The sequence below is a fragment of the Artemia franciscana genome, chromosome 20 (genome assembly GCF_032884065.1).
Source record: "Artemia franciscana chromosome 20, ASM3288406v1, whole genome shotgun sequence".
NCBI lineage: Eukaryota > Metazoa > Arthropoda > Branchiopoda > Anostraca > Artemiidae > Artemia > Artemia franciscana.
The window spans coordinates 30,760,108-30,782,330 of NC_088882.1; the positions used below are offsets into that span (position 1 = coordinate 30,760,108).

At 33.0% G+C, this 22,223-nt stretch overlaps 1 protein-coding gene across 1 annotated transcript; it reads left to right on the forward strand.

Annotated features, from left to right (window-relative positions):
* Positions 1 to 2,530: 2,530 nt before the first annotated feature.
* Positions 2,531 to 21,405, forward strand: LOC136040106 (BTB/POZ domain-containing protein KCTD5-like). Its single transcript, XM_065724203.1, has 5 exons — positions 2,531 to 2,758; positions 7,384 to 7,492; positions 12,280 to 12,467; positions 18,133 to 18,258; positions 21,157 to 21,405. Exons 1-5 carry the CDS (start codon positions 2,585 to 2,587, stop codon positions 21,184 to 21,186), a joined length of 627 nt encoding a protein of 208 aa, XP_065580275.1. The 5' UTR covers positions 2,531 to 2,584; the 3' UTR covers positions 21,187 to 21,405.
* Positions 21,406 to 22,223: the final 818 nt, after the last annotated feature.

The following is a 22,223-nucleotide window of genomic DNA, read 5'->3' on the forward strand; positions in this document are numbered from 1 at the left end:
ATTTTCTTGTGGTTAGTTCAACATCCCCCACAACAAGCCTTATTAGTTTCAACTTCACAAATCAAACTGTCCATAAGATATTGACGTTACGCCCTTTTGACAAGTTGCATACAGACGGCGTGTTGTAACTGAGGTTACCATCCCCCTGGATTTTCCTTGAGAATTTCCTTTTCATACCCTTAGGAATAGTCAAAATAGTAGTCAGAGCAGTAGTATTGATTCTGCTAGTTCTACCGTTATTATTCATTGATAATAGCAGTAGTATTTGTGGCAGCAGCAGTCTTAACATATTGCAATTTGGTCTGTAGAACATCACTTTCATGGAAATCACGCCATATTATTTAGTCTCAAAGAACCCTATTGTAGAAGTTTCAAATTCCTATATACGAAAGTATGGAATTTTGCTATTTCTGGTAGAAGACAGATCATGGATGCATTTTTTTTAATTTTTTTTCGCGGGTAATAGCCCTGAAATAATGGTCTTACAAGATCGGGAGAAGGTATATTTGAACGAAAATTAAGTGTTCTAGTGCCCTTTTTAAGTGACCAAAAATATTGGAGGGCAACTGACCCCCTCCCATGCCTATTTTTCCGAAACATGTTTGATCAAAACTTTGAGATAGCCATTTTGTTCAGTATAGTTGAAAGATAAAATTATAATACGTTTAGGTAAAAATGACTTCCAAAAGTCATTGGGGAGAGGCCTGCAAGTATTTGAATTTCCTTCAGTTTCAACAGCTTTATTAGAACTTTAACCCTCACCAGGTCTTGGATTAGATTACGACCATTTCCACTACCTACTTACGGCGCATAGTTGTAGAGGTGCCCTTTAAATTGCAGTCATTTATTTGTTCTCAAGTTTATTAGTGCCACCTGTAATGCATCCCCCCCCCGAAGAAAATCCTGGGTCCACCCCTGCTCAATAGTAACCGAAAATCTAAAAAAAACAACAAACATATCAAAAGGATTGACTTATTATGCTGGTGCCAAATATATAAGATACTTTAAGTCCGGTGTTACTTTTCAAAGACTACAAGCCTGAAAAAATTTGCTTAATTTTTGATAAAAGGGGAAAACACTCCATAAAAATCTCAAAGATCCTTAACGAAAATAACACCATCAGATTCAGCGTATCAGAGAATTCAACTGTATAGGGTTAAAGCTCCTATCTGCAAAAATGCAGACTTTCCCAGAAGATGTATTTTTCCCTGAAGATGACTATGACTATTACTATGCCCCCTTCCGCGCCCTTCCCATCCTAGATTGTTTGATCAAACTTTAGAGATATCGTAGCCATTTTGTTTGGCATAGTTGAGAGACCCAATAACTTGGACTATGGAGTTAATTTGACCTCCCACAGCACCTGGGGAACGGTCTTGAAAATATGTAATTTGCCCATTGTTTACGTATAATATCTGCTATTTGGAAGCATGCATTCTTTTTTTGGGCAAAGGATTGAACTTTCTGTTGGAGGATTTTCCTCACGGAGAACTTTCCATTGGGAAGCATTATTCCGGGGATAAAATTTTGAGGGGAAATTTTACACTGGGGGGATTGGCCGAAATTCCTAAACAAATTATTTTTATTTATTTCAAGTTTTTCTTTGTAAACCCAATCTTGCGTGTGGAGATGTTAAGGGCAACTGTCTCGGATAAATTTTTAACGTTATTGGATTGTCTAGACGATTTTTTTTTGGAATAGGAATAGTTTTTCCGTGAGGGTGGAGCTGGATTTCCTGGCATTTAAAAAAACATTTGAAATGAAATAAATTTTTTTTGTGTCTGAAACTACGCCTAAGGGGTAACACTAAAATGAACAAAAAATGTTAAATATATGAAGGGGATTTCCCCCTCTTTCTTTAAGCTTAAGTTTGAATTTAGTCCCGATTCTGAAAGAACGATTCCCGAAACATAATTGTAGTTTAAACAGAACAGTGAGAAGCTTAAGTACTGAAAAACTTCAGCGTGAATAGTCGGGTGTTCAGAGGAGAGCAATCCCCTTATTATGTTATTGTTTCTATTCGTTTTAATTTTTACTGTTGCTTCTTGCTTTCAGATGATTTTTTTTATTAAATTACTGGTGTAAGTTCATGTTTGCTTGCCGAAGAATAGTAATTAATTTGGAGAAATCATTGCTCTTTTTATTGCTATGTATGCGATTTTTTTGTCGTCTTTCTGAAAATAAATCACATAAAAGTCCTGTTTTCGGGCTAAGAGAATAAAGCAGCAAAGATAATATAAAACCTAAAGCAACAGAGTTCCAGAATGTAATTCAGCCTATTTTTTCTTAGTTTGAAAACAGTTTTTAGATTTTGTCCGTAATATCAGCAATAATCATTTTTAGCTGTGGGTTCCAATCTCTTGAGCCTGAAAATGAAGCCATAACCAATTTTGGTTCCCAAATTTTTTGCAACAAAATTTCATTTTGAATATGCCCCCGAAAATCCCCCGAATCTTGAAGACTTGTCCCCGAGAACCTCCCGAATTTTTAAAACTCGTCCCCGAATTTTGAGATTCGAGAGCGGAAGCACTGTTTTTGTTATATCTCATTTTTTGAAAGAAATCGAAGATTTGGAATATAAATAATGACAAGAAATCCGATTTCCTCATCTAGCAGATCTTCCAGCACAACTTCACAATGGATCAGACTCTGTGTCGGTGGTACCTACTTCCTTTCTACCAAATCAACTTTATGTAAAGATCCACAGTCGTTTCTGTGTAGACTTGTACAGGAGGAGCCAGATTTAAACTCAGACCAGGTAAACTCCATAATTTTGTGCTTTTGTGTTAATTATCAAGTTTTCAAAAAATATCAAGGTAAAATTATAGGTTTTTAGAACCCCAATTTCAAAGGTCCATAATTTCACTAGCCAACTAAATAGTGGAATGCAGCCTAATGGTGACCGTAGATATGATATCATTCAGGATGGATATCCAAGAGTCTCAGATAAAAAGAAGGCAGATCTGTTTACCAATATTTTTAAAAATAATTGCTCAGATTTTCATCCCAGCCGACCTCCTTTTTGTAATCCCCCTCTTACCTGTTCTTATAAGGGTACTCTGATGAAACCTTTTTCCCAAGATGAATTTTGTGTAGCACATAATTCTCTTAACATCAAGTCTTCCCCAGGCTATGATGGTATTTATATGAAGTGGATTTTTGAGTCCCCAAAGGTGGTTCATACAGCCTTATTAAGTCTTTTTAATCTTATTTGGTCAAGTCAAAAGTTCCCAGATGCTTGGAAGATTGCTCAGGTATTCCCAGCTTTAAAACCTTCTAATTCATCTAATGATCTCAAGTCTTACCGTCTTATATTGGTATTACCTTCCTTTAATAAAGTTCTGCAAAGGCTTGTCTTATCAAGAATTGAGTGGTTTGCTGAAGTCAACAATCTCTTTCCTAGTTAACAAACAGGTTTCAGAAAAGGACATAGCTCTTTAGACAACATTACCCAGCTGGAAATTGATGTTTGTAACTCTCTTAAAATAAGACATGTCACAATGGCTGTTCTGTTTGACTGGTCGAATGCCTATGGAAATGTAGTCCATGATAAATTATTGGAAATCCTAATAAATCTTGACTTCCCATATCCTTTTATAAGTTTTATAAAGTCTTTTCTAACTGATAGATATTTTTATGTTCAAGTAAATCAGTCTAGAGGTGAGCAATGCCCTTTACAAGAGGACTTCCTCAAGGTGCAGTATTGAGTCCTCTTCTATTCAACTTGTATGTTTCTGAATTTCAAGTATCTCATGCATCATCTGGCCTTTATGCAGATGATTTGATCATTTGGAAGTTGGGAAGGGATATTAGCCTTCTTCAAAGCCTTATTCAACAGGATATAAGTTTAGTCCAGAGATTCTCTTTAGCATTTGGCTTCCCAATCTCAATCAGTAAAACTAAAGCCATTATGTTTACTAATGGTACTCTAGATCCTCCTAATCCACTGACAATTTTCTCAAGGGAGATCCCATATTACAATTCAGTGAAGCTACTTGGTTTATTAATAGATTCTAAAATGCAGTGGCATAAACATATTAATTCTCTGAAATCTCTGATTATTCAGAGACTTTGTATTCTAAAAAGACTTGCTGGAAGTAAGTGGGGATGTCACCCAAAAATTATTTTGGATTTTTACAAATTATATATTCATTCAAATATAGAATATGGGATTCAAATTTTTTCAGCTCATCCTCCATCCTCATTCAAAATCCTTGAATCTTTACAAAATTCTGCTATTCAAATAGCTTTGGGTGTGCATAAGCATACTCCTCTGTCAAAGTTAAGAACACTGTCAGGATTGGTGTCCCTAAGTGAAAGAGCATCTAGTCTAAGGATAAAGTATTTCTTGCAAATCCAGGCTTATGGAGCCAAGCATGCTGTATATGCACATACCTTTGCTGAGAAGTCAGCCTGTCCCAATGCCCATTCATCATGGAATCAGTTTCAACTGGAGGTCCCAAACTGGAATCAATATTCGCTTTATGCATATCCCTTTACTGAATCCCCCCCCACCCATGGGAAATGAGTCCTCCAAGCTCTCAAGTAGAACTTATCTTTATTAGTAAAGATTTGATTCCTAATTATGAGATCCAGACTATTTTGGCTGAACACATCTCAAAGGCTTACCCTAACTATAGAAAAATATATACAGATGGATCTGTCCAGAGGGAAAGAGCTGGAGCAGGAGCATGTATCCCATCCCTGAATTTGAACATTTATTCTCCTCTCCCATTGGGATCTTCTATCTTGTCTGCTGAATTATGTGCCATCTGCCTGTCCTTGGATGCACTTATAAATTATAACATGGAATCTGAAAATATACTCTGTCTCTCTGACTCTAAATCAGCATTACTACTGATCCAAAATATTAATAGAATTGCTAATGACAAAGATTTATATAATATTAGAAGACAGCTTCTTAATCTTAAGATCAAAGAAAATGAAGTTTATTTTCAACATGTTCCTAGTCACAAAGGTATAAAATATAATGATATGGATGATTCTCTAGCAGCAAAGGCTTCCATGTTATCTCCTAGTCCTTCCTCTAACCTCAATTCACAAGATATTATCAGGCAAAGATCCAAAGTTAATCACAGTAAATTAATGTTATCTCCATTTCATACAAGATTAAATACAGTGCTATATTACCAGCTGAAATCAGGTGCCCTATTTCTAAATAGCTTGTTATTTAATTGGAAGCTACATCATTCCCCTTTATGCCGAATCTGCTTTTCAACTGAGGAAACAATCCAGCATATTTTATTTGATTGTCAGGCTCAGAGTGAGGAGACTGTTGCTCTTAAGCATTTCTGCTCCTTGGCTAAGATTCCAAATACTTATACAGCTATCCTGGATTCTAACCTGCCATGGGAAATTGATTGTAAGATATTTAAGGCAGCAATTGATACCTTAAAGAAGAGAAATATTGTTTAATAAAGATTAAAGCTTGAAGAAGTCTATTTTTAAAGGGATGCAATTTATCCATAGTTTTTGATTGTGCAGAAGAGAGCGGGAATGAGTAGGAAGAGCCGTATTGGTACCGGTTGGCCTAGTGCCTTAAACTGCTGGGGACAGGTAGCTCAGGTACTCACAGTTCCCACAAGCAATAACAGTGTATTTTTGTTCATAATCATATATATATATATCCATTGTTTGCATACTGGAGGAAAATAGCGCTTCCAGTAGCTAGTTTTTCTGGAGAAGAAGTTAAAGAGGTGAGGGGACTTGTTGTTAGTCCATATACCTCCCTACAATTTTTGGAACTGGATAGGTTAGCTACTTTTTTCTATTTTGGAAAGAGGTTAGGCTAGGAAAATGAAACTTTCAGGGATGGATCTACAGACTACAGTAGGCCCTATGTCCTGGGTTAGGTTAGGAAAATGAAACTTTCAGGGTTGGGTCTACAGACTAAGGTATGTCCTTGGAGGGTGTTTTGAAGTACCTACCTCTGCTCCTTCTCCCTCTTGATGTTATAAAATTGAAACCTTACAAAATAGATCTTCTGCTTAAATAAAGTACAACAAAACTGTTTTCAGCTTCACAACTTTGCTCAATCTCAATTTACAAGATTTCAAAGATCTCTAAATAAATTTCTTATATTTAGAAAATTCCATTGGTATGGCTTAAAATTTTACTCAAATAAGAAGAATTGCATTTCAGAACTAAAATTGATAGATTTTTTTATTGTTCTTATTAATGACTTAGAAATAAAGTAAACATACCACTTGATGCTTTTTTCAAGATCTTTTATTATCATACAGCTTATACATTTTTATAATTATTACAGTTAAAAATATAATAATTACTTCTAGGTCTCAAATTCAAATTTAAGCCCTTTTTGGGCTAACATAACCTTTGTATTGTAACTTCATAGGATAATTATCTACACTTTTTTCAGTCAGCTTTCATGTTTTCAATATTTTATTAAAAATATGAAAATTATGCCTTTTTTATATACCCAAAAACTAGAAATATTTGGTCATTTTCAAGAGCTCAAAAAGTGCTTAAATTTTGAATTTGTGACAAATCAATATTATCTACTGACTCTTCTTTTTCACTTGTTGGAGTTACAAGCATGTTATGAAACAGGCAGACAATCAAACTTTCTGTACCTGCTCTCCTTTGTTTTGGGTTTTTTGTTGCATAAAAAAAACAGCCAATATTTGATATTTCTTTCTGATATCTGATAACAACACTGACCCCCATATTGGCCTGATAGTAATGGCCAAGCCCTAATTTACTTTATTCTACACCTAAGAGGGTCAAGCAGAGATCTCAACCAAAATGTTTGCATAGTTTTCTTTTATTTTTCACTGACTGTTTCATCCTTGTTTCCTCTTCTTTATGATTTATGTTCTTTGTTTTATGCTACACTTAAGAAAACTATAGCCTACCTCAATATTGTACTGGATGTTGGTTAACAGATAATTCTTTTGGGTTTTATTGTTTCAATGGGCTTTTTGTGGCTGAATAACCTCTTCCTGGCTACATTATTTGTTATGAACTGCTTTGTCATTATAGTATCTTTGCAGGCACGAATACATAATACGTTGGAGGTAATAAGTTTAAGATTATGCTTAATGTACTGGTATTAATATTTTTGTTTTATTTATTTCAGAAGAGCAACAGAACTGTAATTTCAATAAGCAGAAGGAATGATAAAGTTCTAGACAAGGGCAAAGTTCTTGCAACCTTGAAAAGTTGTTAAGTTTGGTAAAATAAACTTTCAGGAACAAATTCAGGGTCTAAGTCATATCCTGAGAAGGCCACCTTTTTAAACTTGGTCCTAAAACTGTATCAGCTTTTGAATATATCTAGGATGTCCTGTTCTCTGTGTAGCTATGATTAATTATAGGCTTTTCAACAAAAATAATTTTACAGGATGAAACTGGAGCATATTTGATTGACAGGGACCCTTTATACTTTGGACCAATCTTGAATTATCTGAGACATGGAAAGCTTGTGATTGACAAAAATCTAGCAGAAGAAGGTATAATGAATATTCTTTTAAATTCTGAAATGGTCATAATGCTTTGCAAAAGTTTTGCTTATCTTCTTTTCATATTTTTTTTCAGAGAATAAGGTGGGTTTTGAGGAAGAAGAGGAGTAACAATAAAAGTAGTGAGTTGCTCATTTAGGCGACTAGCTTTTTCAATAGTAGAATACAAATTTCACTTCATTTCTTATATTTTGTTCCAGATTAAATGTTGCTACATCTTTTAGCCTCAATACAAGGGGGGTACCCAAAGCTGTCTTCAATCTTTTTTTAAGAAGAGGACAATCTGTGATTATAAATGTGCATATAAATATAGATGGTACCTTAGTCAGAAGAAAGTAGGTTTTAAAATAAAAATAAAATAAGAAGAATAGTGAAGAATATTGGTCATTTGTTTGAATGGGGATGACAAGATTTAAGCTCCTATCAAATAAGTAGCAAGCATTAAAAAAAATAACATACATAAGAGCTTAACTCTTGCCCTTTAACAGGTTTAGTTAGATCCTTTACCTCCCCAAAATATAAGCTAGGGGAGTAATCGGTTATGTCTAATCTGGTTCAGGTGTGAATCAAGAGTTTCCTCTGAGAGAGGTGTTGGTGTCAAAAAATTTTTAAATTCCATCCCTGTACATAAGTTAGATCAAGTAGCAAAGGTACTTTAACAAATCAAAAAAGTTACAATTTTAGAAGAGAAAGGAACAAAATGAGTGTAGCAAAATAACTGTTTAAATGCATCAAATAAAAATTATAGAGGATAATTCAAAATTCTAATCCTGAAAAAAAGGAAAATATTATGGATAGAGATGATATATTTAGATTTACAGTAAAAGTGACCCATCTTAGTCTTAGTCATTTATAATGGCTCATTGCTTTAAATTCTTGAGACTGTTTCAGTGTCCTAAAACAAATTGGAGAACTAAGTGAAAATTTACCATGCTTGAAATAACAAATGTAAATTGATGAGAAACCACATATTAAAAGGAGAAGGGAAGGGTAATGCAAGAAGACAAGTAAATTAAAGAAAGTAAGAAAAGTAAAGAAAGAAAGTAAACTAAACAAAGAAAGAAAGCAAAAAAAAAGTAAAAGTAAGGAAAGAAATTAAAGAAAGAACCTAAAATATCACAACAACAACACAGCTGCATTATTGATCTAAATGTCCTTCTAATTTTTTTAATGTGTAAAATAAGCATGAACTTCAGGGTTTTTTTTTCACCATCCAAACAAAAAACAGTTAGCTAATAATTTTCCCAATAATAGTGTCATAGCCATCCAACTAAAAACTGTTAGCTAATATTGTTAGAGAACAAATCAATTGCTTGTTTGAGAAGATTGTTGGAGTATTTATTTTTGTTAGTTATCAATTTTGTGTCCACCCTTCAAACAAATGCCTGTTAGCTAACATTTTTAGTTAATAGTTGGACATCATAAAAAAAAAAACCTTTAGTATCTTGAACTTAGGTGTTAACTTTGAGTTACCCTTGTGATGAACAGAACTACTGGTGGACATGGATTAACCCTCATGTGGTTTAATAAAACATCATGATTATGTGTAGACAGTGTTCAGTTGTGGCTTGGGAGCTACCTTGGAGGTCAATAGAGTAGACCATGAAGTTGGCATAGTGGCTTTTCTTCTTCTTTTTCATAAAGCAGGAGGTCTATAAACACAAAAAGTAGGTTTTTTCTCCTCTTTATTACACTGGCAACAGAACTAGGATACAATTATTACCAATTAAGGAAAGGGGCAAATCAGGAGTCATACACTTACAACAATAATGTAGTTGTTACCTCGAATCTCCAAAATCTGGAGTGTCTAAAATTTCCAATGAATGTCCAAAGTAATTTTTTTCCCTGCTTGGATTGAATTAGCATTACCAGTTTTTTCAGTCTTGTTCAAGTTATGATGGTAAAAGTTGAGGTTAGGTTAGTTTCAGTTAAATTTGAGTTATAAATATCAGAAATGGGTTTAAAACTTAACTAAATCTAATCTAGCATAATCTGCCATCATCAAACCTTGCATTAAACTGAAAAAGTTGACTGGCAATGCTGGTTAAATCCAAGGAGAAAAAAAAATGGTATTTCACACATTCACCAGTGACTGTCAACATTTATCAATTTTGGACTAGTAATTGAAGTTACTATGAATTTTGTCTCTTCGTTAGGATCTCAATGGAAAGCTTAAATATAATTCTTTTGTGTGAGGTTAGAATTCAGAATTGCAATAAAAGTGTTGGGTATTTTAGCCATGGAGCAGAGGTACTTGAGGGTAATGGTCTCCTTATACTGTGGCTGGCATTCAAAGAAGATGTTCTGGATTATTTCATATGTTGAGAAGCAGATACAACATAGTGAAGAATGATATAACTTCCATTTAAATAGCACATTGTTGATAAGAAGGGCACCTGATTTCGGTCTGAAATGTTGCACAGTATGCAGTCTTGTATGGAAGGGTGATGATATCAGTTTACTGTGACTTAATTTATATCTGCCTAAATCTGTTCCTTGTATTGAGGTCAGAGGAAGGGCTTGGGTTTGAGGAAAAGGCCTTGGTTGCTAGTAAATCAGCAGTATTATTATATTTGATGCCTTCATGGCTTGGTACATGTTGAAAATATATCTTATTTCCTTTAGCATGAAGGTTCAGTGGCTGTCTTCTAATATTATATAGGTCATTAATCATTGGCAATGCTATTAACATTTTGGAGCAGAAGTAATGCGTAAGAAAAGTAATTTGGAGTCAGTTAAAGGATTTTTTTAGATTCTAAGATTGAAATAGCACTATTATCTTAAATTTTGGTCAAGGTGATTCTAATTTCTAATTCCACTGTGAAGTACAAAAAATTTAAACACTTATTGAAGTACAAAATTTAAAAATAAAAATATCTACCTCAGCTGAAATTTAAAACATATATTGTATTGTAGCCTAAAAATAAACAATCATGTATTAAAATCCTATAGTTTGGACTGCCATAGATTGGCAGTAGTTCTTTATGTGCTTCAAACTAAATTCCAGATTTTGTGGACTAACTACTGCTAAAAGATTGAATTAACAAGCAGTTTTCATGTAACAGAAATTTGCAAAAATCAACATCTGCCTTCTCATTTCAGTCTAACAGCTGCAACCGATTTATTATTTTTACTCTTCTTGATAATGCTGATGAATATAGTATAGTTGCTGTAGTTCTGACTGAAACAAAAGGGGATGTTGGGTATTAGCATTAGCCTACCAGGGAGTAAAAATGAAGTTTAGAACCTTTTTACAAAAAAACTCCTTCTTTGAGGATTAAATAGGTTGAATTGAAGCGTTTAACTGACTCTTAAGCTAGAAGCACAAACAAATGTTTTGGTTCAAAATGTGGTTGGTCTTCCAAAGCCCTTTTGAGATAAATACTCCTCTGCAAACGTAATTATTAGATGAAGTCCTGCTAGAGAAACCCTTTTTGCTTTCTAACCATTTCTAAAATGTTAAGATTTGTCCTTGAGCATAACAGCATTCTTTTTGGTACATCAATTTTCTCTTGGACTTGAGTTTAAACTAACATTGCTGTGAGTTAGAGGTTTAGTCCAATCCTTTTACAGGAATTTTGTATTGTGTATAGTGGGTGTTTTAAATTCTTGGATTCATTGTAACTCAATCTCATTTGCTACAGCCCTGGTGCTTGTCAATCCTTGTTTATTTCAAACCGGTTTAGCTCAACTTAGATGTAACTCTATCCCCCCCCTCCAACTAAATTTCATTTAACCCAACCCCAAAAATCCAACTGAATCCTTTTTCATGCATCTCAGCTCACAATAAAATCAATTGTAATTACCACAATACTGTAAATGATATATAAACCTGACAGTCTATTTATATGCACAGACAATGGGACAGCCAAGAATGTTGTATATTCGCAAGTTTTACGTAGTTAAAAATATATATATATCTATCTATATTCACAGGTGGAACACAGGGACACAACTACAATGGCGCTTAACTAATATGGCGCGTAACGACTTACGCGCGCGGGGGGGGGCTTGGTGGGGCACGAAGCTCCCCTACCAACTAGGTGTTGGGGTGGCGCGAAGCGCCACCCCAACAGCTAGTATATATATATATATATATATATATATATATATATATATATATATATATATATATATATATATATATATATATATATATATAAATGAAATAAGGTGGAAAATTTAGTTTTATAACTTTGTCTCTTTTCTGACTTCCTGATGAAAAATACAGTGTTTGCCCCTTGATGTAACTCCCTCAGTGAGCAACACTTCCCAATCCTCTACTTTGTCAATGAGTAATACATTGCAAACAAAAAAGGATGAATCTTAGCACAGTATATGTATACAAATATGATGCTCACTCAGGAATGTGAGGTTGATGTTTGGATCAACACTATTTCCCTGAAAAAAAATCGCTTATTCTTAAATTAGGCTTGAAAAAGGATAAAAAAAAATATTTTTACTGGTCACATTGTGTGGAAGGGATGATTGTGAAAATTAGGAGTGGGATCGTGCGTTGCATGATACACATTGTATGAGACGTAGCGCATATCGTGTACCACCTGATACTCCTGTTTTAGAAACCTCATCGTTTAATGAACTTAGTATGGTGCGTGATTTAGACATTTTGACTTGACCAGTAGATTCAGCATCGAAGAATGATCGAAAATGGCTATACCAAAACCAAAGAAAAACGAAAGTCACAGAAATCTAGACACTGGCCCCAACATGTTGAGAAAAAGGGGTTTGTCAGTGTAAATAAACTTTCTCTTTTAAAGGTGTTTTAGAAGAGGCTGAGTTTTACAACATTGCAGATCTGGTTCAACTAGTCAAAGATAGAATTAATGGGAAAAAACTTACAGAGTCCAATGATCATAGAAGTTATGTGTATAGAGTGCTTCAATGCCATGAAGATGAGCTTACTCAAATGGTCTCTACCATGTCGGATGGCTGGAAATTTGAACAAGTAATGTATTCCTTTTTCTTAAAAAAAAATCAAAATGGTCTTAAACCAATTATTGTTAGTATAAAACTATTTCCTTTTATTTTCGAAGCATTACGAGGTCACCTTTTTTTCACATTGCATGAGTTTTACACTATACTGGAAAAAAATGTTTGGAATTCAATAGAATTTATTTGAAATATTTACAAATGGAAAATGGGATTTTTGGAATTGCAACAATTTAGGAGTTCTATACCTCCCAAATAACGTTGTTGAATTTAACTTGCTGAGAAACAAACATGTTGGAAGTCCATGCATTTATTCAATTTTCAACTTCAAGACATGACTTTCAGCTTCAAAAACAAAATGATCACAGTTTGTGTATAGAGTGATTCAGTGTCATGAAGATAAGATTACTCAAATGGTCTCTACCGTGTCGAATGGCTGGAAATTTGTTCTTAAAAAAAAAAAATATCAAAGCAGTCTTAAAAGAAAATATTATTAATATAAAACTAATCTCTTTTATTTGCAAAGTGTTAGTAAAATAAATGTAATTTTTTTTACATTGGTCGAGTTGAAAATGGGGTTTTTGAATTCTAACAAATTGGAGGTTCTATACCATCCTGGAAAATCTTCGCTAAATTTTTTCTTGTTGAGGAAAAACATGCTTGAATTTTATACATTTATTGAATTCCAACTTAAAGGTGTGACTTTCCACTTCAAGGGCCTAATTATTGCAGTCTTATGTATAGAGTGCTTCAGTGCCATGAAGATGAGACTACTCAACATGTCGGATGGCTGGAAATTTGAACGAGTAATTTATTCTTTTTTTTTCTTTTTTCTTTCAAAACAAGATATTACAGCAGTCTTACATAGAATATTTGCTAATAAAAAGCTAATTGGATTTTAATTAGAGTAGAAACATAAAAAAAAGCGAGAGAAAAGAATGGTAAAGTGTTACTTTAAGTCTTGGTGATCAGTTCAGCAACACTTGAACTGACCACATCAACACTGCTCTGCTCAATTCAAGTATTTCTGATCAGTTCAGCAACACTTGAACTGACCACATCAACACTGCTCTGCTCAATTCAAGCATTGCTGATCAGTTCAGCAACACTTGAACTGACCACATCAACACTGCTCTGCTCAATTCAAGTATTGCTGATCAGTTCAGCAACACTTGAACTGACCACATCAACACTGCTCTGCTCAATTCAAGTATTGCTGATCAGTTCAGCAACACTTGAACTGACCACATCAACACTGCTCTGCTCAATTCAAGTATTGCTGATCAGTTCAGCAGCACTTGAACTGACCACATCAACACTGCTCTGCTCAATTCAAGTATTGCTGATCAGTTCAGTAACACTTGAACTGACCACATCAATACTGCTCTGCTCAATTCAAGTATTGCTGATCAGTTCAGCAACACTTGAACTGATCACAGCAACACCACTATAGTCAATTGAAGTCTTGCTGATCAGCTCAGCAATATTTGAAGCGATCACAGCAACGCTGCTGTGGTCTGTTCAAGTCTTGCTGATCAGTTCAGCAACACTTCAATTCAGCAACAGTTCAAGTCTTGCTGATAATTGCTTGAAGCAAATAAGCTTACTCAAATGGTCCTATACACTGCCATAAGCCATTCTAATTATCCAACAGGATAATAAAAACATAAAAAAAACGTATTTAAATCCCAAAGTTGCTAAAAGCAAAAAAAGAAAATTCCAGCTATGAAGAAAAAGGAAAATTACCTAAGGCTAAAAAATGAGAGTCGGGGACGGATAATATATAGAAAGTTTTGGCTGTGTAGTGTTTCTTTAATGAAAAAATAAAAAAAGCTATTTTTAATCATTTTTTGATTTTTCATATTTTTCAGAATATAACATCTTAATTTTTTATCCCAACGTATTTCTAAGGGTTCATATATTGTACTGGCAAATCTGCCTTATAAAGCCTGATGCCGAGACCACGTTTACGTCTCTGTCAAAGAACTAGTAGCCCTGGCTACTTGTATATTGTGAATACTATATATATAAATTGATTTCTCAAATGTTTGATCTTTGAAGATCTGATCCTCCAAATAGACGAAGTTTATTCGAATATTTTAAAGGCTTGGACTCGCCTTAGCTTTGGATTTTGAGGTATTCAGATGGAACTCTTCAGTGAAAATCTTAATTAAACTCTTAAGCGGACTTCAGTCATTTTTCACCTTTCTTTTTTTCGTTTTGTGGTTTATTTCTCCCAATTTTCTTTAACAAAATGGAAAAAAAGTTTGATAACAAGATGGCATAGGTTTTGAGGAATTGCTTTAATATGTATCTGAAAGCGTGAAAATCTGTATCTAAGTTGAGTAACATTTTTACTATGATATTTGAACAATTTTGGCATATGATAATTTCATTTGTTTCTTTCTGCCATATTTAAATAATCTCCATCGTTCTTTTTTAAGCATTTTCTTATCTGTCCTATTTTATGACTTGTTTTTATAACAAGATAAATAAAGTGCCTGAGACTGGCTGTTAAAAGTGTGATTAAATTTCAAATAAATATACGGTAGTTTGACAGCCTGCTTATAGCACTCATCTGGGATTTTGAAATATTTTGCTTCTCTATCAACTGTGTTGCATTTTTTAAAATAGACTACTCATCAATACTTCTTAACGAATTAAATAAAAAAAAACAATTTTTTTTAAATGAAAGTAAGGAGCAACGTTAAAACGAACAGAAATTACTCCGTATATGAAAGGGGCTTTTCCTCCTCAACGCCCCGCTCTTTACGCTAAAATTTGACTCTTTCTCTTAACTCTATTTTTAAAACAGTAAGAAACTTTAGCGTAAAGAGCGGGGCGTTGAGGAGGAAAAGCTCCTTTCATATACGGAGTAATTTCTGTTTGTTTTGAGTTTTGATATCGCTCCTTACTTTCAGTTAAAAAAACTTGTTTTTTTTATTTAATTTCTGAACGTTATTGAATTAATGCATGTTTTGGTCTTGGCTCTCCGCACATAAATAATTAAAACGAAATTTACGTATTAATTAATTGCAATTAATCGGAAGATTTTGAGAAAAATTTTTATTTGCCGCCGAGTAAGGCTATGAGTGTAAATTAATTTAAATGTCACCACCTAGTATTTTAGGAGTTTTTGCAATAAATACTCTGTAAGTTCCCTTGATCACTTCTGAGAAGCCATCAGAAGAAATTTCCCTTAAAATATTAAAGTTTACAAAAAAGTTTGATAATAAGATGGCACTAGTGTCATCGAAATCGCTTAAACATACATTTGAAAGGTTGAAATTCCATGTCTAACCTGAGCTTAAATACCATTTATGTTATGTTAGATGGACAGTGTTGGCCCGAGATGTTTTTTTATTTTATTCTACCTATTTTACCTTTTATTTTACTAATTTTAATAGTTTTATGCATCTTCTAATCTGAGCATTTTATGGCCGCAAGTTTGAATAAATAGCCTAAAATACTAGAGGATGGCTCTTAAAAACGCGGTAAAACTTGAAATAAAAGACATGACAATTTTAATTACAGCTTAGAGTATGCACTTGGAATTTTGAAATATATTATTAGTTCTATATAAATTACGTTACTATGTAATTTTTATTTGCCCCAGATTGAGGCTATCAGTGTGTCAAATAGCAGCTATAAAAGAAAGAAAAAGCCAAAAACAGCAACAAAGTGACATAAAATCTGAACTATCCAACAACAATTCCCTAAATTAATTTAAATGCCTTCATCTATTATTTTAAGAGTTTTAACCATAGACACCTTATTTAAGTTTCATTGACCACTTCTGAGAGTCTGAATTGAGTTCTACAGCTCAAAGAAATTAAAGAAATTTTTCCTTAAAAGAGATTGATTTTGAGATGCCACAAGTCTTCCTGAAATTTCTTTTTTAAAAGTCTGAAGGCCTGCGAACCCATAGATAACTACTGCTATTGCTGACAACTCACTGCCGCCAAGTCACCAGAAGCAATTCCTTACGTCCCTCCTTCACCCCAAGCTTTTTAAAGCTTCAATCTTTTATCCTCTCCCATGAAGTTCGAACTTACTTTAAATCCTTCCTTGTAACCACTTTCTAGTCCACTCCTCAGCGATATGTTTTTTGTTTGGCCCCAGATGGATGGCCAAAAAGTACAACTCCAAAATGTATTTAAATATTATCACATAGTTTTTGGGAAATTTTTACAATAGATACCTTTCACAAATTTCACCTATCATTTTTGAGGAGCAAACAACTGAAGCTAAAAGAAAACTAACTGAGAAGTAAATTGAAACAAAAAACTTACCGAAAAATTATGTCTTAGCTTGTCAGAGGCAATTTAAATACCAATAGAATAGTGACTTGTGGACTTTAAAAAAATTGGGAATTATTTAAACCCTCTATGTATAATCAAAAAGTACAATAGGAATATAAAGATACAAAAACAAAAAGAAAATAAAAAATTATTTTTGGTTACACTCTTGTGCAAAGCTTCTTTTGAGCTAAACTCTACGACAACAAAAGAGCAGTACCATTTGATTCTCTCTAAAAACATGATGGCTGCTACCATGGTTGACAATATAATTTTTGACAATTCAATGACATATTTTCACAACACAGTCAAAAGGCATAATTCATGACAAACCCCAATCGATTCTAAGCTCTATTTATTAGGTTCTCTTATGAAGCTCCAATTTCCTTTGAATCCTTTCTTGTAAACTTCTCCCAGACTGTTTCCCTGCAGTATACTTTTTGTTTTGCCCCGGAAGGATGGCCAAAGTGAACAGTTGTGAAATATATCTGTACGATGATACATAGCCAAGCTGTACAAAGTCGTTCTATATTAGGTCCTCCCTTTTTTAACACCCTGTAACAAACCTCAATTAATCCTTCTGAACCTTATGCTATGTCGACCCCTAACCAATTTCTACTAGATCCCTCATAAGGTTTGTTGAAAAAAACGTCACTTACACCCAACAGGAGGATTACCTTACTGCATATTTCTAACAAACCTTAAGAACCTTAAACTACGTCAACACAGCCAATCTCTACTAGTACGTTCTTAAAGTTTGCTAGTAAAACATGACTTACACACAGCAGAAGTGCATCTAAGTGTATCTTTCATGTATCTAACAAACGTGTTGAACGACTAAGTATTGCTTGTAGTAGTAGTAGTATTGCTTGACTATACATTGATAAGGGGATTCTTCTTCTTTATGTTTCCCCCTAGTTTTCTTTTTTTCTGATTCCCTTTTCTCCCTAGTTTTTCGCCATTTTTTGATGCATAAACAATCACTGAAAGCTATTTGGCAAATCAAGAAAATGACTCGTAAAAACTAGTTTAAGTCCTGGTATAAACAGCAGTTTTTCACTCTATTGGAGGTTTTTGTAGACTGCTTTCGTTTTTTTTTTTTTTTTTTTTTTTTTCCCTTTTTCTTTTCATGGCTTTTGTCATTCATGACTGTGAAAATTTTGTTAGTCAACATTTTTGTTTGAATTCTTAGAAACGTTTCGTATAGTTGTTTGTTTTTTTTTTTTCAGATAGGGGGTACTTTTTTTCTGGGTTAAAAATAAAATTGCTATTGTTTTGGACTTTCCTCTTAATTACGTTTCTTGCTGTTGAATTTTTCTATCTCGTTTTTTTATCTATCCTATTTGTACCCGTTTATCTTCAATTGTCTTTTGTTTTCTGTAGCTGGTCAACGTGGGACCTGGTTACTCCTTTGGAAATGAGCTTCATAATGAGTATCTATGTGTTGTCTCCAGAGAGTCCACCTCAAACCAGGCTAATGGAGAAGTAGAACCAACAGAGAAAGCTAAAGTAAGTAAATTTATAGGGCTATGAACTTGTGACTAAGCTCCAATAGAGCTCATGCTTATCGGGCTAAGAACTGGTGCCTAAGCTGCAATAGGGCTGATACTTAAAGGACTAAGAACTTGCGTCTAAGATGTAATAGGGCTAAGAACTTGTGTCTAAGCTCCAATAAGGCTGATACTTAAAGGACTAAGAACTTGTGTCTAAGATGCAATAGTGCTAAGAACTTGTGCCTAAGCTGCAATAGGGCTGATACTTAAAGGACTAAGAACTTGTGTCTAAGCTGCAATAGGGCTAAGAAATTGTGCCTAAGGTGGTATAGATTAGTGAAATAATATAACCAGATACAATATCACCAGTCCTCTGCACAAACCAGTATCTGCATTTATATATATATATATATATATATATATATATATATATATATATATATATATATATATATATATATATATATATATATATATATATATATATATATATATATATATGGAAAATCTGAAAATAATGACTTCTGTCATTTTTGGAGTGGGAGAAATGTATGAACTTTGATTTATTTTATTTAAGAATTAATTTAAATCGACAAAAAAAAAATCAACATAGTGGAGCCCGAAAGGCTTTGTCGTGGTCAAGAAAGGACAGGTGATGAAAAACTGTGCCAATGAAAAAAAAAGAAAAAAAAATCTATTGCCGACTTCACCAATCCCCGAAATCACAAGCTAGGCAGAAGGAGGAGGGGAGGGTATGATTTCACCGATTGAAATAAACATCCAGAAAAGCAGAAAGCAAGTAAGTAAAAACTTTTGCCAAAGGAAAGCAGAGCTCAATGTTTTTGCCTAATGAAGACATAACCGAAGAGAAGCACAAAGTAACATGAATACTTTAAGACAAAAGCAAGTCAAATCGAGAAAAAAAAAGCACTCAAAGGAAATAAAAAGCAGTCCATCCCAGCGAGCATACATACATAAGGTCAAAAATGCCAGTAAGCATAAATCAAATGAAAATTAAAACTAGATCAATCATTCTTAATTCCCCACATCCCGACCAGTAATAATCTTATAAACATATTTTTTTTCATCTGCGAACAACTCGAGAAGAAAACAACTTAATTATTAGCTAGAAATTCTCTAGTATTCTTTTTGAAGATGACAAACGAGTGGTAGCTTTGTGGTAGCTTTGTGCAGCTGCCACTTCCTGAATAGGCCTTTTGAAGCCAGTCTTCTTCTCGTCTTTGCCACTCTTGTTTCTGCTGGACTTAGATATTAAACTTGTAGTATAATGTATGTAATTCTAATTACGCTGTTGATAATTAATTAATGGTTAATTAAACAACAGTGGATAAGCATAAGTAATCAATTAACAAATTATATGTTTTTGAATATTTGTAGTTTAGTAATTTAATATGTGTAATTGTAAATTACAATGTTAATAATTAATAAGTTTGTAAGTAATTAATTGATTAATTAACTAGCTTGATATAAGTAATTATCATTTGTATTTTAATACTTTAATATGTGTAATTGTAAATTGCAAGGTTAATAATTAATAGTTATAAATTAATGAATAAGTGAATGATTAATTAATTAATTTAATAAATCTAATATGCAATTAAATATGTTTAGTTTAGTTGTTTGACATGTGTAATTTAAGCTATTGAAAACCAGTGAAGTTTGTTTTGCTCCTGTAGATACTAGGTTATATCTCAGAAAGTAGAGATCGTAGAAAAATTCTGACTGCACCAATTGACTCTCCATGTCAAGATTAGATCAAGTTCTACACTAAATATAGAATTTTTTATAAATTCGCTGGTATCTACGATGAAAAAACAGCTGGTTTCTATTGATACAACTATATAAAAGATCTAGTTATATTGAAACTACAACAATAAGAAAATATGATGATTTTTTTTTTATAAAACAATAGAGTAATTAAGCGTAATGTTGTATTTAGATGAAATAATGATAATAGAGTAATATATCTAATAATAATATTGCTGAACTTGTAAGAACATATAATGAAATAAATTTTGAAATACTAGTATAACATCATGCAATTATATAACTAAATGAAGCAATATTACCAGATACTAGTCCAAAACTAAATAGATTCTTGGATAAGAAAAGAAAGAAATAAACCTAAATAATTATCAATGCTATCTTCCTTTTCATGCTCAAATGCAATAAAATTCCCATTAGAAACAAAGGCTCATCCAGAGGGTGATCTTATTTGCATCCTCCCACCCATAGACCGAAAGTTGTGCTAATTATAGGGGTGGAGATGAAATAAGGACTGAATTATATAAGTTTCCAGAAACAAAGTTTTTAAGAAACAAAGGCGCATCCAAAGGGTGATCTTATTTGCATCCCCCCCACCCATAGACCGAGATTTGTTCTAATTACAGGGGTCGAGGTGCGAAATTCAAAATGACGTTCTATGTATGATTTAAGTAACCTACTTGGTGACTAACAAAAAATATGGTTAAATATAAGCAATTTTTTTATTCTAAAGTGAAATATGACATTTTAATTTATAATTTAGGCATCTGAAAATATATATATATATATATATATATATATATATATATATATATATATATATATATATATATATATATATATATCAAATATAATGCTTTTCTAGTAATTTACTTAGTTTTAAGCCCTTGTTCCCATATGAAAATTCATTCGCACTCCCTATCTCCTTGTACATTTTTCTATTGTTCACGCAGAAGCTTTCTATCTAAAGAACAATAGCATTATATATATATATATATATATATATATATATATATATATATATATATATATATATATATATATATATATATATATTTATATATTCTGTAGTCTTACAGTCTATAGTGTTAAGCTGAAATATTTCCATTTAGTTTATTTTCATTTTCAGATTCTGCAATTAAAAGGATCACGGATGTAGACAACGTCCGTCAACTGTGCTGAAGTTGGTTTATGATGTTTGAGCGTAGTTTGTGTTGAGTGAGCTTTCGTCAGTGACAGGACCTGCAAGTCTTTTTTTTCTTGACAGTTTTGTTTCTCATTTTAAAGTCAGTTTTTGCTGAGGCTATGCATTTTCATGCCTTTTTTTTAAGTTGACGTTTTATTTATCTCTGTTTTTTAATATAGTGTTTGTGTAAAATTGTTGTCTAGATTTAATGATTTTGACACGAAGGTATTAAAGGAAAACTTATAACAATAATATTTTGCTACTAGTATGTCTGTGGTAGAAGTTTCGGCCCATGAAAATATATAACTATTTCATAAAGATGTGTTTCCACTATCCCAACAGAGATCTTTTAATATCGATTTTTCTAATGATTATTTTTTTATGAGGTTACAGAAGATTGTTGCTAGTAATAACAAGAACGTGTTGAAATGTTGTTGGAGGGAATTGTTAATTGATTTAGATCATAAAGTTAAAAATAATTGGTGAATAAAAATAAAATTACAAGTTTCTTCACTTATCAGTGATTTTTCATTAAGTTACGCTCTTAAGGTCCTTTTTAATTCGCCGAACCTAAAGAGCAGTTGGCCGATTATTTATAGCTTACCAACCGTAGACTATTTTACGTTCTTATACTGTGCAGTTTACTTTAGAAAATACTCTAAAGTAGCTTACTTTACGGAATGGCAATACCAAAACAGAGACAAAAAATCGCTGTGGATGAGAAATTGTTTTTGCATTCTTGTATTGCATTTTTTAATGTTAAAGTTTGAAATGATGTTTTGTGTTCTTCTTCTTCTTATGGTAGGAGGTCTATTAATATCAAAAATGGGTTCTTTCACCTTGCATGATCTACTGGTGACACAGATCCTTAGTCGATCCACAGAGCAAAACTGCCAGCAAAGATTTACAGCATCAAGGAGGAATATCTATTGAACTTGTCTATTTTAATTTTACATTTAGGAGTCTCATTTTTCCCAATAAATAGGGGTTAATTGTGGGATCAATTTTCT

Excerpts from the sequence above, each read along its gene's own strand:
- LOC136040106 (XM_065724203.1), top strand. The coding sequence starts at position 2,585 with ATGACAAGAAATCCGATTTCCTCATCTAGCAGATCTTCCAGCACAACT. Across the intron at positions 2,759-7,383 it reads CAGATTTAAACTCAGACCAG|GATGAAACTGGAGCATATTT; the intron begins GTAAACTCCATA and ends ATAATTTTACAG. Across the intron at positions 18,259-21,156 it reads AACCAACAGAGAAAGCTAAA|ATTCTGCAATTAAAAGGATC; the intron begins GTAAGTAAATTT and ends TTTCATTTTCAG.